The 18,656-nt window shown below is 48.8% G+C and overlaps 1 protein-coding gene across 7 annotated transcripts in view; it reads left to right on the top strand.

The window, feature by feature from the left end:
- FAM178B (family with sequence similarity 178 member B) overlaps window positions 1-18,656 on the top strand; it is an 85,116-nt gene that overhangs the window by 26,840 nt on the left and 39,620 nt on the right. For all 7 annotated transcript variants that reach the window (XM_032469608.1, XM_032469606.1, XM_032469610.1 and 4 more), the window contains exons 8-9: window positions 1,658-1,742; window positions 17,983-18,097. In XM_032469608.1, coding sequence (XP_032325499.1) covers window positions 1,658-1,742; window positions 17,983-18,097 — 200 coding nt within the window. The remainder of the gene's footprint in view (window positions 1-1,657; window positions 1,743-17,982; window positions 18,098-18,656) is intronic.

Raw genomic sequence — 18,656 nt, forward strand, 5'->3', positions numbered from 1 at the left:
AGGGCTCAGGAACCAGGATGGAAAGGGGTCGAGATCTAGGACAGGCTGCCTCTCCTCCCTGTACCCCAGGCCCTGCACTGCAGTCAGGGAAACTCCCGGCAAGGAGAGGAGGGGTTAGGTGACCACCCCTAACTACCCCTGATCCGGCCCAGTCAAAGGCAGCTGGGGGAGCAGGGCCACGGGGCTGCGGGGGCCACGTGTGTACCTGGGGCTGGTTCTGAGAGCTGGGGGCTGGGGAGTTGGGCAGACCTCTCCGGCCGGGCTGGCTCGTTCCGCTGTTTCTCTGGAAGACGACCATCCTGAATTCCCAGTGGCACTCCTGGTTCCTGCTGCCCGCCACCCTCTCTGCTCCCAGGCGCTTGGCGGGGGCGGTAGTCCTTGGGCCCTGGTGAGGAGGCGTCAGCCCGCCCTAGTGCTCATGAGTTAGGTCAGCTCATCACCGCAGCCCTAGTGTACACTCTGCAGGTGAGCCCTGCTGGGGAGGGTGGACAAAAGCAGGCACCTTACACTGCCAACAAATTTGTGTTCTTCTTGGAAAATGACCACGTGACAACCTGGAAGTTACAGAAGGAAGAGGGAGACAGAGTTCTGGCATCTTAGGTCAGACCCCTGGGAGGCAGACCCTGCAGGTTTCCTGGGGAAACGCACCTGTTAGGGAGGGCAGGCAGCAGGGTGGGGCTGAGGGAGAAGTTGAATAGCCACGCAAATGCAGGAGAGGCTATGGCCAGCCCTGGGGGCTCTGGAACTGGGGTCACACTTCAGAGTCGTCCCAGTGAGGCAAGGGGTCCAGGCCTTTGGACCCCAGCATTAGCCTGTGGTCAGACAAAGGCTACATTTGCAGAGGGGGTGTGACCTTGGGTAAGGGACTCCCTCACTCCAAGGTCAATGCCTACAGCAGGCCTCAGCTCAGGGCCCTCAGCCAGCAGCAGCACCCAGCCCATGAGTGGCCGTGCCCAGAGTACCCACCGCAGCGGGCTTTACTCAGCACCTTCAGGGGGTCAGTGTACTTTGTGGTGTGGCCTCGCCAGCCTGTCCCCAGATTATATGGTGCTGGTGGGGGATGCTGTCCCATTGCTCATCTCCATGTCACACCCTCTTCACATTCCAAATCCCCAGCTGTGACCACAGGCTCTAGGAGCACTCAAGGAAGGGTCCCAGTGAGTTTGAGTCGGGGGGTGCCCCGCCCTCCCTCCCCCAACCCGCCGGATTGCTTGCGGATCTGCACTCAGTACTGAGGACCTCCCCGAGCTGGTGGTCTCCTGTGCCTGTGAGTCAAGGCACTGAGCTGGAGATAAGGTGAGGGTCACGAAGAGGGACCGGCTTGTCCCTGTCTAGCAGACTGTAGTCAGAGGGGCACAGTGTGACCACAGGGTGTGAGGGGCAGAAGGACCAAGACTGTCACACAGGGCAGCAGACAGAGTAGGAGACTTTAAGTCACATGGACCAGGGATTGGGTCCTGGCTCTGTTCCTCACTTGCTGCGTGACCCTGAGGGGAAGTTGCTTGACCTCCCTGAGCTTGGCTTCCTCATCTGCAATGATGCAGATACACCTCTGCTGGGAGGGGTGAATGGGGCTTATTTAACCTGGAGTAATAAAGGTTTACTACTATCATTCCAGAGGAATGACCCAGCTAACTTGTTTTTTTCCTCCTCCCAGCTGCTGACATGGCCTCCAGAAACGTCTTCAGGAGCCTTTGGTCTCCTGTGGGACCTCAGCATAGACGGGCTCCTCCGTCAGTCCGGTCAGTACTCTGGGTGCAGGGTGGCAGCTTGCACGCTGCATGCCTAAGCTCGGGAGCCTACATGGCACCCAGTTGCTGGAGAGCTGCTGGTGGGGGCATCACATCACAGGACATGGAGACATCAGGCCATCTTCAGCTCTGGCTCCAGCGTTAGCAAAAAGCTGAGCCATCGGGCTCCTTGGTATCTTATCTGGGCTGAGATTTATGTCACCGGGGCCAAGTCCAGGCTGACTTTACAGTCTTGGGATCCAAGAACAGTCTGGAAGGTGGATTCTCTGGATTTATGGGCACAGCTTGCTTCCAACTTCTTCCTGAGAGCCCCGTTTGCTTGAGAGGGTTCCAGGATCATCTACATCAAATCAGGGAAGCTCTTTGGGTTGAAGTCACCAAGGTGGGGGGCCCTGAAGCTGTGCCCCCACCAGCAGCCCTCCTCGGCTCCTGGGCACCAGTGGAGTGCCTAAGTGTGGTCCGCGCTGGAGTGAGAGCCTTGAGTCTGTACCTCGGTCCTGACATTTAACGGGTACATTTGAGTCATTTTTATGGAATTTGTGGTGACCTTCCTAGGCTGTTACCATTTGGTGCCTGAACCTAGACACTTTGGCACCAAAAAATATCATGTAACCAGTTGAAAGCTGCTTACAGCAGAGGGATTCACAGGTGCTGGGACCCCGCCCTTGCCCACCAGGTGTAGTCTGCCCACCCTCCCACTAAAACACTGAAGCACATGCTCTGGAGGCCAAGGTTAGACCCACGATGCACCATTAACCACCCCTCAACCCCGCACCCAGCCCTTTGAATTTCTGCTGTTGTGTCTGCCCTCCTTCAGGAGTTGGCTGAGCTGGAGGCCATCTGTCAAATCAGAGCATTCCAGGCTCCTCCTGCTCACCAGCCCCCCAAGCCTGAGACCCTGCTCTCCAAGGTCCTCTGAATAGCACCAGTCTCGGCCTCCTCTCCCTTTACATAACCTCTGCCCCTGCAGCCTGGGCTGCCCTTTCGAGCCTCTGGGGTCGCCTCTGCGGCGTGCCTGCCCTTTTGGGGATCAGAGGCCTCCCTTGTCCCACTCTTCTCCTCCGTGCAGTGGTATGTGTCTCCCCCCGCAGAGGCAGGGGGGACCTCCTTCTCTTCTCTGCTTCTTGCCACATTGTCCCTGATTCGTTCTCCATCGGGAGGGGCCAGGAACCGGCTCCTGAGTTCCCAGTCAGCTCAGCTCTGACCGGCTCCCCCCACCCCAGAGTGTTTTTCCCGGCATCACAGGAGAGCCCAGCCTGGGCTTCTCTTTCCCTCCTGTTGGAACAGAGACTGGCCAACAGAACGCCATGCCCAAGGTCAGGATCTTGATGGATCCGGGGAAGGGCAAAGGCCTGGTTCACAAAGGAGCTGAAAGCAGGGATTCTTAACAGGCAGGTGTGTGTACCCCACGTTCACAGCAGCATTACTCACAATGGCCAGATGGCGGAAGTAACCCAAATCCCAAGTGTCCGATGATAGATAAGCAAGATGTGGTCTATACACAGCAGTGGAAAATTATTCATCCTTAAACAGGAAGGAAATTTTGTCGTGTGCTACAACAGGGGTGAACCTTGAGGACATTACACTAAGTGAAAAGAGCCAGTCACAGGGGAACACGTACTGTAGGATTCCACTTACATTAAGTACCTAGAATAGTCAAATTCATAGAGACTGAAAGTGGAATGGTGGTTGCCAGGGACCAGGGGAAGGGAGAATGGGAGGTTAGTGTTTAATGGGTACAGGGTTTCAGTTTGGGATGATGAAAAAATTTATGGAAATGGGCAGTAGTGACGGTTGCAGAACAATGTGAATGTACTTAACAGTACTGAACTATATACATTTAAAAATGGTCAAAATGGCAGGTTTTATGTTATGTGTTTTTTACGATAATTTAAAAAAAAAAAAAAAGCCAAGTCCAGAACCAAGGAGAGAATCTACCAAAAGCTGGAACTGAAAATCAACCGCCAGTTCAGGAAGCATTTGCACGGTTAAATTAGATGCAGGATTGATGCAAAAGGAAGTCATGCTTCTCAGATTTGTCAGCAACTTGAGGTGCTCTGTGTCCTTGTCTTCTGTGGGGTCACTGCCCTCTGGGGCAGAGCTGCCTTCTCTCTCACTTGGATCTGTCTTTGGAATGTGAGTTTTCAAGTTCTCTGGCCTTTCTCTTTTGTAAAGTAGAGGAGATGTGTGTGTGTAAATTTCCACCCCTTTGCTGGAATTTGTGGTGACCAGCGTTTCATCCCAGGCTGTCCTGGGAAAAGTCTTACACAGTCATCCTTCATCCCAGCACTCCTTGCAGGTCTCCGGCGGGGCCTGGGACCCAGGCTTCAGAGGTGACTATCATGGGTGTGCTCCAGGGGACGGGGGCTGAGGACTGAGAGCCCAGGGGTCACTGGAGGGTGGGAGTGAGGTGGAATTGTTGTCCTGTATTGAGAAGCGGCACATGTCACCTGTTAAAAGCTCCTTGATGAGCTTGGAGAGTGAGAGATTCTGGAACACTGGCATTCTTTACTGTGGGGAGCATTTATTCACTTATTCAGCAAACAGACATTAAGTGCCCCCTAGGTAGCAGAGGGAGATACAGGGTGAAAAGTCGTGGTCCTTGCCCTCAGAGGGCTGATAGTCAAGCGGGAGGGGATTAAATGTCCAGTTACGACAGGAGAAAGGAGGCATGGTCAGAACTGTGGGAGCTCCCAGGAGAGGGAGATTACTTCTAGCTAGATGGGGTTGGGGCAGGGGAGGCAGGAATCCGAAAGTGCTTTGTAGAAGAGGAAGTGGTTGATCCATCCACCTCTCGAAAGATGTGTAGGGCAGGGACTGCAAACTTAGTTGCCCATGGGGACCAAGTGAGACCAGTGACTAGAGAGCTCCTGCCCTGAGTAAAGAGCCTAGCAGGTTCCATGTTGCCAGATCTCTCCATTTTCAAGAGAAGCTGTGTCTTAGTTTAGGATGTACTTGGACTCTAAGTAACAAATACCCAAGTAAGAGCAGTTTATTATCTCATAGGATGAGAAATCCAGAGGCAAGTGGTTCCACGGTATGTTCAACAGATCTGCATTATCAGGGCTCTGGCTTAGCTTCTGTGTCTCCCTTCTCACTACTTCCCCTCAGGGTTGCAAAGTGGCTGCCATAGCTCCAAGCATCATCATGTTCTCACAAGACAACAGTGTTCCAGGCAGAAAGGATAAGGGTAGAAGATAAGAGGTCAATGCTTCTTATACTTTTCTCTCTTTTTATCAGGACATTCTTTCCATTTCCAGACAGAACTGAATCATAGACTTTAGAGGACCTTTGCCATGTTTTCTCACTGTCTGGTGCCCTTTGAACACCACAGCTATGTCTGAGGAACTTTCAGCCTCGTGAATCCTACACCTCCAGGGTAGAACCAGGAGACTCACACTTTTTTTCCAGCCTCCTTTCAAATATTTGAATTTTTAGTTTTGGAATTTTCATTTAGTTCTTTATTGTTTTTTGTAGTTTCTGTTTCTCTATGGGGATTTTTTACTTGTTCATACAATGTGAGCATATTTTCATTTACCACCTTGAGTACAGTTATAATAGCTGCTTTAAAATCCTTGTCTGTAATTCTAACATATGGAGCATCTAATTCATTATATGGAAAATTTAAGTATGAAAGTAAACATTTACTGAGTAAAGGAATCGTACCAAATACTAGACCTTGTGAGTTGCAGGTCCCATTCTTCCAGCTCTCTTTAGGATATTTCCCAGAAATGCTCATGTAGAAATGTCAGCTGATTGCAGCCTGGCTTCCCTACAACACTCACAGGGGCCATGCAGGTGAGGTGTCTTGGAGCTTAATTAAGCATCATTAGCTTTAAGATCAATTGGTTTCTGACATATGATGAAACTGTTTTCTGCTCTAAAAGCCAGAGCCTCTTTCTGTCACTGTGACTCAGAGCTCTGACTGCTTCCACAGCCACCCTAGTCCAGACCCCGCAGAGAGACATGGGTGACATGCTCCCTCCACTGGGTGGACCCACTTTCCCTGAGCAGACACCATAGCAAAACCAGGGCTCCCTTACTAGGGAGGAAGGGGAGCACGGCTCTTGGATGGGGAGCAGCAGAATCTGTCGTAGCCAGAGTATGTACGTTTATGTGAAATCTCTTGGTAACTAATTCAGTTAAAAGATAAACCCCTTTGTGAACCCATCTGCAAACTCTCTTCGACTGTAGCTCTACTGGTTTGCAGCCCTGGACGTAGCCCTGGGTGTGGAGCGATACAGGGGAAGCCGGGAGCAGCAGGAACATAGACAGGGAGATGGGGAGAGTGGGGCAGAGCGGGAGGTAAGACTGGACGTTAGGGGCCAGATCTTGGAGGACAGTGGGGCCATTGCAGGCATAGTGAAGCTTTGTTAATATTTGCAAGACCAGGACAGAATTATTGTTGTTATTTAGATATAACTCACATACCATATAATTCACCTTATAAAGTGTGTGATTCAGTATGATGCAGAATTGTTCAACCATCACAACTATCTATTCCAGAACATTTTCTTTGCCCCCAAAGGAACCTCATCCATCAGCACCACTTCCCACTACCCGCTCCTCCCTGCCTGTGGCGACCCTTAAGCTACATTCCGTCTCAGTGGACTTGCTTATTCTGGACATTTCATGATTTCCAGATGATACGGTATGTGACCTTTTGTGTCTGCTTTTTACTTAGCAGAATGCTTTCAAGGTTCACGTATGTTGTCACCTGTATTAGTAGTTCATTCCTTTTATGGCTGAGTAATATTCCATTGTATGGATATACCACATTTTATCCATTCATCAGTTGATGGACACTTCACTTGGGTTGTTTCCACTTTTTTGGCTATTGTGAATAATGCTACTGTGAACACTTGCATACAAGTGTCTATGGGGACATATGTTTTTAGTTCTCTCAGCTATATGCTTAAGAGTAGAATTGCTGGGCCATATGGTGACTCTATGTTTAACTTTTTGAAGGACTGCCAGACTATTTTCTGGAGTGGCTGCATCATTTTACGTTCCCACTAGCAATGCATGAGGGTTCCAGTATCTTCACATACTTGCCAACATTTGTTACTGTCCATCTCTTAGTAGTAGTCATACTAGTGGTTGTGCAGTGGTATCTCATTGTGGTTTGGATTTGTGTTTCTCTAATGACTAAGGATGTTGAGCATCTGTTCATGTGTTTGTTGGCCATTTGTATGTCTTGGGGGAAATGTCTACTTAAATGCTTTGCTCATTTTTTTTTATTGAATTGTTTGTGGGGTTTTTGTTGAGTTGCGGGAATTATATACTCTGGATACTAGACCCTTATCAAGTATTTTCTCCCATTTGGTGAGTTACCTTTTCACTCTCTTAATGGTGGCCTTTAATACATGAAAGTTTTAAATTTTGGTAGTCTAATTTAGTGATTCTTTTCTACTGTTGCCTGTGCTTTTGTTGTCAAGCAAGACACCATTGCCTACCCCAAGGTCATGAAGATGTTCCCCTTATATTTTCTTCTGAGAATTTTATAGTTTTAGCTTTGCCATTTAGGTCTTTGATCCGTTTGGAGTTGATCTTTGGATATGGTGTGTGATAAGGGGTTGGCTTCAGTCTTTTGCATGTGGATAACCAGTTGTCCCAGGACCATTTGTTGAAAGATTGTTCTTTCCCACAGTAAGTTATCTTGGCACCCTTGTTGAAAATCATTGACCACGGATGTATGAGTTTATTTCTTCACTCTCAATTCTATTCCATTTATAGTGATATTTGTCCTTATGCCAGTATCCTGAATTCTTGATTACTGTAGCTCGTAGTTAGTTTTGAAATTGGGAAATGTGAGTTCTCCATCTTTGCACTTTTCGCAGTTGTTTTGGATATTCTGGGTCATTTGTATTTCCATACTAATTTTAGGACTGGCTTATCAGTCTGCAAAAATAACAGCTGGGATTTTGATGGGTATTGTGTTGAATCTGTAAATACTTTGAGTGTGATTACCATCTTAATGATATTGAGTTTTCTAATCCATGAACATGGGATATCTTTCCATATTTAGATCTTCTTTGATTTCTTCCAAGAATGTCTTGTAGTTTTCAGTATACAAGTCTTACAGTTTTTTGTTAAATTTATTCCTAATTATTTTATTCTTTTTGAGACTATTGTAAGTGGAATTTTTCCCTTCATTTTCTTGTCAGGTCATTCCTTGCTAGTGTTTAGAAATACAACAGATTTTTTGTGCCTTGACCTTGTATCCCACAACCTTGCTGAACTTGTTTATTACCTCTAATAGTTTTCTTTTTTTTTTTTTTTTTTTTTTTTTTTGATGGCAGAGTTTGGTTTTGAAAGCAAACATATTCTTGTGCAACTAATTGCTTGAAAGAAATGACCTCATGTTCCTTTCACAAACATGCTCTGGCTGTGCCAACACAGGACTGGCCAGTAACCTGGTGCCAATCATACTGAGTAGGCAGTGGTGCCTGGAGAAAAGACGCTCCTTCAGTGAGAGCAGAGAAGTAAAACGTGTGTCGGTCCTTCCCCGTTAGCTTCCGAGATGGTGTCCTTCACTCTTACCTACCCTTTCGGTTCCCTGCCAGCTTCTCTAATAGTTGCGTGGGGGTGGGAGGATATAACAAAATGAAACAGCCCTGGCCAGTACATTCTTGGGATATTTTGTAAGTGGGCGAGAAATTTTGCTCTCAGAGCAAATTCGTTTCATTTTCATGAGCAGTGTCTTTGGACACTTTGTTCCTTCTCACTTGGTCACTGTGCTTTTCCCTTTGTCCCCAAGCTCCTGTATCATAGTCACTGGGGCTTTGGGCCCCTCTTGGTGGGTGGCTTTCTTATCTGTCATTTGCCTTTTCTGCTTGCATCCTCTCTCCTTCCTCCTTCTCTGCCTTCTTTCCTTATTCCTTCCCAAAGAATATCTGTAAGACTGCTGCTCATAAAAAGAATAAAACAAACCAAAAAACTGACCAGTAATCTCATTAGCCATGTAACCCCTGTTGTTATTCTTTAAAAAACACTCTAGAAAACTAACTTAGGGTTCCCAAAGGGGAAAGGGATGGGGGAAGGATAAATTAGGAGTTTAGGATCAGATAGTTTAAATCCTTCAACTTTGTTCTTTTTCAGAGTTCTTTTGGTTCTTCTAGGTCCTTTGCATTTTCATATAAATTTTAGAATGAGCTTGTCATTTTCTACCAAGAAAAAAAAAATCCTGCTGCAGTCTCTACTGGGATTGCACTGAATCTATTGATCAGTTGGGGCAAATTGACACTCTAACAATAGTCTTCAAATCCATGAACATGGCACATCTTTCCATTTATTAAGATCTTTAGTTTCTTTCAGCATTTCAGCTGTCTTGGCAATTCTTCTGCTAAATTTATTCCTAAGTATTTTTTGATGCTATTGTAAATGGAGTTGGTTTCTTAATTTCATTTCAAATAGCTCATTGCTAGTGTGCTGATGTACAATTGATTTTTGCATATTGACCTTATATCCTACAACCTTGATAAACTTCTACTTTACTGAGAATTTTTGTCAGGAATGGATACTGAATTTTTGAGATAATTATATGGTTTTTCTTCTTTAGTTTCTTAATATGGGAAATTACATTGATTTTTGAATGTTTATTCCTTCATCCTGGAATTCTGAAATAAATCGTACTTGGTCATGACATATTAATTTTTAATGTATTGTTGGATTCAACTTGCTAAATTTTTGTTGAAGATTCTTACATTTAAGTGCGTGAAGGATATTTGTCTGTACTTTTCTCTTTCTGGTTCTGATACCAGAGTGATGCTGGTTTCATAGAATGTGTTAAGAAGTATTTCCTCCTCCTCAATTTTCTGGAAGAGTTTGTGTAAAACTGGTTTTATTTCTCCCTTACATGTTTGGTAAAATTAGCCAGTGAAGCCATCTGAGCTTTGAGTTTTCTCTGTGGGAAGATCTTTAACTACAAATCTGATTTTTTGAAATAGATATATGGTTAGTTATATTATCTGTTTCTTCTTGAGTAAGCTTTGTGTCCATTCACCTAAATTGTCAAATTTATTGGCATAGACTTGTCTATAATATTCCCTTATTATCCTTTTAATGTCTTTTGGATCAGTGGTGAGGGTCTCTTTGTCATTCTGACGTTTCTAACTTGTGTTTCTCTCTTCTTCCTGATCATTTGGGTCACAGGTTTACCAGCTTTATTGATCTTCCTGAAAAACCAGCTTTTAGTTTCATTTCTTTTCCTTAGAGTTCTTTTGTTTTCTATTTCATTGATTTCTGCTCTTACCTTTATTTTCCTTTCTTCTGGTTGCTTTGGGTTTGATTTGCTCCTTTCCTCCCCCAGTTTCTTAGGGTGGAAACTTAGGTTATAGTAGCTTATCTTTTTAAAGTTCCCATTTTAATGTAAGTTATATCATATACATAACATATTGGTATCATGGTGCAATTACATAGCTTATAAAGTTGTTGGAGGTATAATTTAAAGATACTTAACAACAGATATGTACCATGAAAAAAGTGTAGAGACCAGCAAAAGCGTTCTTTGACTGGAGCTCTAGGCAGACTCATTATTGGTAATTTTGCGCAGTGACGGATCATGGGGATCACGGGAAGGCATGACTGGTGACAGAGTGCAGGCTGGGGTGGGTGGAGTGGAGATGGGGTCCGACGGGCACTCCCTTGGGGAAAACCCTGCGGCAGCGTGGAGTCGCGTCAGGACAGAGATGGAGCTTGGCCACCGAGTTCTCACCTGAGTGGCCAGCACTGAGCACGGAGGATTGTTTCCAGAGTTTGCGGTAATTACATGTGAAGCACTTGGTGTACGGTGGCCATTCAGAATATGATGGCGAGTATCAATCAAAACAGGAGTGTTTTTCTTTATCAATCAGAGATCATTATTCATGAATGTTCTGAGTACTATCTGTACATCTTTTTTTAAAGTTTTATTTTATTTTGGGGGGTAATTAGGTTTATTTATTTACTTACTTAATGGAGGTACTGGGGATTGAACCCAGGACCTTGTGCATGCTAAGCACACACTCTGCCTATTGAGCTATACCTTACCCACCATCTGTACCTCTTCTTAATTTCTGTAGTTCTTTTTTGGCCGTTTCTCCCCCTGCCTGTTCTCAGATGGTTGGTTTTTGTTTTCCTTCTTGTTTTCTCCCATGGTTTTTAAGCAGTCAGAAATCCCTTTGTCTGTAGGCCCGGTTGACACTTTCTGCCCTTCCCTATCTTATTAGGAGTTGTCCTCGCTTCACCTGATCTGCCTCTCACCGTGGTCAGGACAGTCTCCAGCTGGGGTAGCAGGAAGCAGTCCATTCAGAGCCTCCTGGGGCCTCCCAGAGAGGAGGCCCTGCCTGTGGACAGCTGCCCCTCGGGGTTCCACACGGCCCTGTTACTCGTGGATCACACACATGCAAGGGGCACTTATGTGCCCGGCCCAGGGCCCACTCTCTCTTCACATGTGGGTGCCCTTCACCCCTTAACTTCACAGGGCAGGTGCCTCTCTCCCAGGCCCAGAGAGGCAGGCCGGGATGCGGCTCTGCTGCCCCAGCTGCATGCTCATCCCCACCCTGGTGCTGTGACAGCATTGTTTAGACCCAGATGGGCAGGAGGACACTTGGAGGACCACCCAGGAGATCCCCCTGAACCTTCTCGGAGCTGTCACTGGCTCAGCCTGGCCCCTCCAGAGTCTCCAATTAGAATGCAACAATAACAGTAATTCAGCTTCATAATTGATCCTCATTTTTGAAACAGATTATTGTTTGTTGTGATGACAAAAGTACTTTCATTAAAAATAATGGCAAACATTTCTATAGTGCCTGTGCCAGGGCTGAGCCCAGGGCTTTGCCTGTCTCATTCAGTCACCGCAGCCATCCAGCAAGTAGATTCTGTTATTGTCCCGTTTCACGGATGATCCAAGGGCTGGAAAACCTGAGCTTCACATTCTTTGTATGAAGTGCACAGTCTCCAGTGTGGTCAGCCTGACCCCCGTCCAGCTCATTTGATCTTTTTCTCTGTCTCGCTCTCTGTGCTGCAGCCTCCCTGGCCTTCTTTCCCCATCATCTGCCCTCCTGCTGCAGGGCCTTTGCAGGTGCATCTCTGCCTGGGATCTCTTCCCTCCTCCCAGCAGCTCCCTGTCTTTTGCCTTCTGAACTCGGTCTCTTCCCTGGTTCACCCGGCATCACCGATCTGGCAGTGCCTCCTCAGGGAGGTCTACGCTGCCCCGGATCCAGCCCCCCTTCCTCCTACTCTCACGCTCCCTTTTCCACTCTTGGTGGCTCTGGGGATAGCTGACGTCTGGATTCTTTGATTCACAGTGTCTCTCCTGATAGGCTGTGAGCTCCAGAGCTCAGGGACCATGTCTTTACTTGTTTTCGTCTTCGCCTTGAGTGGCAGCTCCACAAGCCAAGTACACAGTAGGACGTGGGCTATATTCGTGGAATGAGCAGATGCATCTCAGGGACCGTGTGTGTTGCCCACAGCAGACATCAGCATCTTTTCCCACTAGCTCGTCTGACCCAATGCGGTCAGTGGAGCTGTATCGGCCAGGCTCTGAATGTGCCATCTGGTCCCGCAAGGGCAGGACGTGGGGTCCACTGGCCCCATGGGGACAGGCATGTGTGCTTTACCCCAGCGCAGCGGGCATCTCCCTCATCTCCCTGACTCGAGTACTTCTGAGCATTCTGTCAGTGGCTCCCCCGGGACTCAGCTGCTGGCCACCGCAGTTTTCAGCTATGGCTGAGCTTTACGAAGGATGGAGGCTTGGGTCCTGCCCCCTGAGATCGGTCTGGAGTGCAGCCTGGGCGTGGGCATTTTAAAACCTCCTCAGATGATTCCACAGGCGGTTGGCGTCCGGAGCAAGGCTGAGAGCCCTGGGTGTGATGGGGAGCTGGGGCTGCCTTCTGGGGATTCCTCCCCTCTCCCCACCCCGCCCTGCCAGAGCCTGTGGGGGTGGGCCCCAGCATGCCGCTCTGGAACCAGGGCCACAGCTTTCATTAGCTCAGTGGTTCCCAAACTTGGCTGGTATTAGAATCACTTGGGAATTCTTAAAAATTCCAGCACCCAAGCCACACCCGCACTAATTAAACCACAGTCACTGGGGGTAGGACACAGGTGGCAGTAATTTTTGAGGCTGTTCCCTAAGTGATTCCAAACTGTGCAGACAAGTCTGAGAATCACTGCACTAGGTTGTCAGCTGGGCCCCTGATCCCAAATACACAGCAGCCACCACCCTCCCCTGGACTGCCGGGGCCCCTGGCCAAGGTGCACATGCGGAGACCTTTTCCCCTGTTGTGTTTTTTAAAGAGTTCTTTGTTCTTGTTGTTTTGTTTATTTTTTTAGAGCAGTCTTAGGCTTACAGAAAAATTGGTTGGAAAGTATGAAGTTCCCCTGTATTCCCCTCCCACAGTTTCTGCTGTCAGTAACATCTTGCATTAGTGTGGCACATTTGTTAGGATTGCTGAGCCATTGCTGATACACTACTATTAACCAAAGTCCATTGTTTAAATTAGGGTTCACTCTTTGTGTTGTACACTTTATGACGTGTGTCCATCATTACTGCATCATACAGAATCGTTTCACTGCTCTAAAAATTCTCTGTGCGAATCCTCCCTCCATAGCCCTGGTAACCCCTGCTCTTATGACCATCTCTTTAGTTTTCCTCTTCCAGGACATCATATAGTTGGGATCCTACAGCATGTAGCCTTTTAGACTGGCTTCTTTCTGTTAGCAGCATACGTGGACGGTTTCTCCATGTCTTATCGTAGCTTGATAGTTTTATTTTTATTGCTCAATGGTATTCCATTGTCTGGATGTACTACAGTTTGTTTATCTGTTTACCTATTGGAAGACATTTTGGTGGCCTCCAACTTTTGACAGTTATGAATAAAGTTGCTATAAACATTCATGTGCAGCATCTAAGTTCATTTGGCTAACAAGGAGCACAGTTGTTGGATCGCATATTTTGTTTTGTGAGAAACTGCCAGGCTGTCTTCCAAAGTGGTTGTACCATTTTGCATCTCAGCAGTGACTGAGTTCCTTTTGCTCCACATCCTCACCAGCACTTGGCATCTTCTGTTTCATTTTATTCTAGAGATCAGGAATGTTCCCAAAATTGCAGGTTCAGAAATCCAAAGTGTGGCCCGCCCACCTCCAGACCTCTTTTCATCAGAGAGAAAGAACATTCTAGCTTATTTAAGCCCAGGTGGGTTTTTTGTCTTCTTTCTGGTCTTTTTGTTGTTTGCAGCTGAACCTAATTCTAGCAGACACCAGCAGTTCCGTGGTTTGGCACAGTGCAGGTCTGTCCTACACACGGGGCCCGGAATGCTCAGCAGTGTTAGGTGACACCAGGCACCGGTGTTCGTTACAGAGGGCAGGGGAGACGAGAGGTGGCCTGGGGACGGCATCACCTGCCCTGTACACACCATCACCCTCATGGACCAGGGGCTGACAGAGCCTCTGTGTGTGTGTGTGTGTGTGTGTGTGTGTGTGTGTGTGTTGTGGGATGTGTGTGTGGATGCATGGTGTGTGTACAAGTGTGTGTGGGGAGATCAACCTCTCTGACAACTTTCTGTTTGCCCTTCATCCTGGCACCAGTCTGGTCCCCTCCTCCTTCCAGGTCTCCCTGCCCGTGTCCTCGTCCCCCCACCCCTGGGGCTGACACCTGCTCCAGGACCCCAGGCTCCTGGCTGGACCCCAGTCTTTGCAAGGCTCTTCCTTCCGCCTGTAACATCACGCTGCATCACACTGACCCTCTTCCTTCCACACCGTCTACACCTGCTGGCGTGGTTTTGTGTGTTTAGTTTTCATGTGCCTCGTCTGTTTCCCGCCAAACCATCAGCTCCCTGAGACTAGGCCTCTCATCTCCAGGTGCTCACTTACCATTTCGTGAGTTTGGTGACCGAACAACAGCTTTAAATGACTAAGGCTCCCGCTGATTGACTAAAGCCCAAGATATTGAAACAAGTTTAAATTTAAATACGAAAGTGCTGAGGGAAGTTAAATCCGAGCTGAGAGGGTAAGAAACAGTAAAGTTTTTTTTTTAATTTAGTTTGGGTTTTATTATTTTTTATATATATACATATTTATCGAGTTATAGTCATTTTACAATGTCGTGTCAAATTCCAGTGTAGAGCAGTTTTTCACTTATACATGAACATACATATATATTGTCACTTTTTTTTTTCCGCTGTGAGCTAAGAAACAGTAAAGTTTTAAGCCTCCCCTCAAGTCATTGAGAGCCCCACACTCCTGTGAGGGGCTGGGCTGCACGTGACTGGTCTGTTTGCATTCCTTTGGGAGCCAGCGCTGTGGCACTGTCGGGTATCAGAGGGTGTCAGAGAATCAGGACCCAGTCTGCTTGGCCCTCCCAGAATGCTCATTACCAACTTGATTTGGGGGCAAGGGGACCTGCAGACCCTGCTCCCCATCACCTTACCCCTAAGGCCCAGGGTAGCACCTGGTGGGTGTGAAGGAGGGGTGAGGAGGCCTGGGGAGGGGAGCAGAGCTGTGGGGCTGACATGCCGAGTGAGCGCCAAGGGGGTCCCGGGGGCGGTGTGTGCTTTTCCCATTACCTGCAAACAGCAGATTTCGTGAAGCGGAGCTTCCTCTGAGCCACAGATGGAAAAGTCACTTTTATTTCAGGCCTGGCGCTCTTCTTCCCCCAAAGCCTCAGTTCCATCCCAGTAGAGCTTTCGGACTCACAGCCTCTAAGCAGAGCCCAGATGCACAGAGCTGATGGTGCTGGCATTTGAAACAGCCAGGCCCTGGTGCTCCCCCAGGGAGTCACCTCAGATGACTGGGCTGTGGGGCGGGGAGGGACTGAGCTGGGGAGATGAAGCTGGCTGCCTCGCATCTGACATTTTTTCTGTGTCAGCTCTCCAGAAAACCCTCTTTTGGGACAAACAGTGCTCAGGAAAAGCTGAGCGCATGGCCCACTCACAGGCAGCGTTAATTGCGGGCTCTCAGGTGCCTGTCGTCACTTAACCAACTTCCTGGGCTGTCGATGGGGACGGATTTAGCCCAAGGCATCCCAGGCCCCTTTCTCTGAAACTGCTCCTGACACATCAGCCCGGGTCATGCGGGCGTGCAGAGTAATCACTGGGTAGGAGCCGGGCGAGGGGCTGATGCCAGCCCCAGGCCTGTAGCTGTCGGGGTCTGCACTGCTGCTCTCAACGGGCTTAGAAGCAGCCTGTGCACCTGCGTGGCTGATGTGGGGAGGGCGAGGGGTGGCTGCGCAGCACCCTTTGGGTCTGAGACTGCCTGCAGGATGTCCGCCCAGCTGGGCCTCTGGGCCTCGCCCTAGGTCGATTCTCTCGCTGCACCGTCTTCCCCTCCCTGGTAAGTTCATCTGCTGTCCACACAGTCCCCCACGGGCTCTGGTAAACAGTCCTCTCTCATTGTGTTTTGCAGACTTCATTCTTCCCAGCTCGTTAGTGAAATGGACAAGGGGTATCATTACCATTCTCTTACTTGTTAAGTTGCCCAAGAGGGAAAAAAACAAACAAGAAAGTTTTTCCTCTTCCCAGAGTCTAATTACTTGTTGGATGAGCGTCGACCCATATATGTTTCCAGAGAGAGAGAGAGAGATACTCGATACCAGTGCCAACCGACGGAACGTCCCTGGCCAGGACTCAGAGACCCTCTGCCGGCCGTTCTGCCGTCTGCTGGCCCTGCAGCCACACCGAGCTGCTGCCGAAGCATCTCAATGCGTTCAGGACGCCCTGTTTCTTGCCTTGGGTCCCTGGGCAAGCTGTGCTCTTTCATGCCTCTGCCTTTGTCATTTCCATCCCTCTGCCCGGCGTGTGCTTCCTTTCCTGTTACCTGTGCTGGCAGCCTTGCCCTGTCCCCTCCCTGTCCAGTTAATGCCCTCTCCTCTGAGCAGGCTCTGCACGTCTCCCCTGCTTTGGATTTTGCAGAAACATTCTTGTATTTGTCTCTCTGCCTGGCTCCCCTCCCTCCTAGACTGTGAGCTCCCTGAGGTCAGGGCCTCTACTGGGTCACCTTTTGGTCTGTGGCACCTGGCGTGGTCACCGTACACGGTGGGATCCATGGAGGTGGGCCCTGAGGAGGGAATGCTCACCTTCCAGAACAGCGAAGGTTCAGGCCTGCACTGCTTACGTGCTCCTGGCCCAGCTTCCGGATTCTGGATTCCTGTACCTCACTCACTGTCAGAATAGTTGTTTGTGTTCTTGATGCGTCCAGCTTATCCTGTGACTTGTTCCCACTTCCCCTCTCAGTCATGTACTCCTTCATCAGGTTTGTGTAGGATGCTCTCCACTCCCGCATCCACTCATTCATCCGTCCGTCCATCCATCCATCCATCCATCTGTTCAGCTCCCTCCGTAGACCAGCTGCTCCTCTAGGCGCTGGGTGTGTAGGATGAACAGCATAGACCTGGCCCCTGTCCTCATGGAACTTACTTTCTAATGGGAAAGAGACAGACAAGAAGCAAGGAAATCAATAAATAAGATCCCGTGGAGGAATGAGTGGGTGGAGACGTGGACTCTGCCACAGTGCAGAGGGCCGTTGGGATGGGACACGGAGTTGTGGCCATCTCTGGGAAATACGCTTTACTGTATGGTTTTTAATTTATCTATTCTCCTTAATAGTCTGACAGAAGAAAAGGCCCCCAGTACGTAAGGTTTTCCCTCTTTGTTGATGTGGTCAGATTATTATTGTTCATGCTTTGTTAATTGAACTTGTCAAGAGAGAATGGGACAGGCAGCTCTGGCTCGCTGAGTAGACACCTCCCGGGCTGCGAGGACGGCCCCGGGCGGGGATGGCGGGCCCGGGAACGCCCAGATGTTGGAGTCAGCATAGGTGCAGCGCTGGCCTCAGCCCTTAGTGGCGGAGAGCCTGGGGCGGCAGAGACTGGTGTCTCCCGGCTCTTGCAGTTCTGAGGCCTCTGGTTCAGGACTTGGCATCTGGCTCAGCTCGGGGCAGCTGGGGACCCTGGTGGCTGCCTGATGGGGATGGTCAGGGCGCCATGCTCCCTGGGCCCTGGTAGCTTCAAGGTAGCCATAGCTTGAAGACGAGAGAATGAACGTCCAGGTTCCCAAAGTGCCTGCGAGTGCCTGAAAACCAGCGGCTGCTTCACTTCTCTAGATAACACCTGTGGTGCTGGAGGACGGAGGCCGGTCCCAGAGGGTTGAGGGTCGGGATTGGGAGCTGCGGTGCCCAGCCCCACCCGCAGGAGCGATGCGTCTTGTCCTGCCCCGGCCGCCCTAACCACCGCCCCCACCCTTCTTTGACCTGACAGATGAGGACGTGCGCTTGTGGTGCCCCTCGATGCAAGAGGTCACAGAGGTGGTCCACAGCCTGGGAACCCACGACCCCGCTCTGCCGCCCCCGGGGCCCTTTCCGCACAGTGGGAGGTGAGTGCTTCCCCTTCCTCACTGCCCTTTCTCATGGACTCCACAGCTGCTGATCTCAGTTCAAACCCATCTAAGTGTATACGTTAAATATGCTCGGTACCAATTACACGTCAGGAAAAACCTTAAAAGACAAAACAAAATATTACCCCCAAAAGAGAGATTTTTCTAAATACATATTTGTGCTAGGAAACACTAATTGAAGGTATTTCCTAATCTATGAATGTAGTACAACTGGCCGTTCGTTGTACAAAGCTCCATTTTCATTTTTGTTGGTGGTTTCCATCCTCTAGCTCAATGAGCATTTTACAAGTTAGAGAAAGGAAAGATTTCCTCTGATGATTATTGAAAATTATGTGCATTTCTTGGAAGTTAAAAAAAAAAAGTTACCAAGCTTGGGTTCTAGCCCAAACAGTGAAGCGCAGAAAATCTGAGGGAATTACAGAACAGCCGCACACAGGTAGGCACCTGTGAGTACAGGCACCACACCATGAGTGAGCGGCGTGTGAGCCGCCACACTCCCGGCCTCAAGGAGTCGGGAAGAACCAGCAAGGATGAGTCT

This window comes from Camelus ferus, chromosome 28 (assembly GCF_009834535.1).
Source record: "Camelus ferus isolate YT-003-E chromosome 28, BCGSAC_Cfer_1.0, whole genome shotgun sequence".
In the NCBI taxonomy this organism is placed as follows: domain Eukaryota; kingdom Metazoa; phylum Chordata; class Mammalia; order Artiodactyla; family Camelidae; genus Camelus; species Camelus ferus.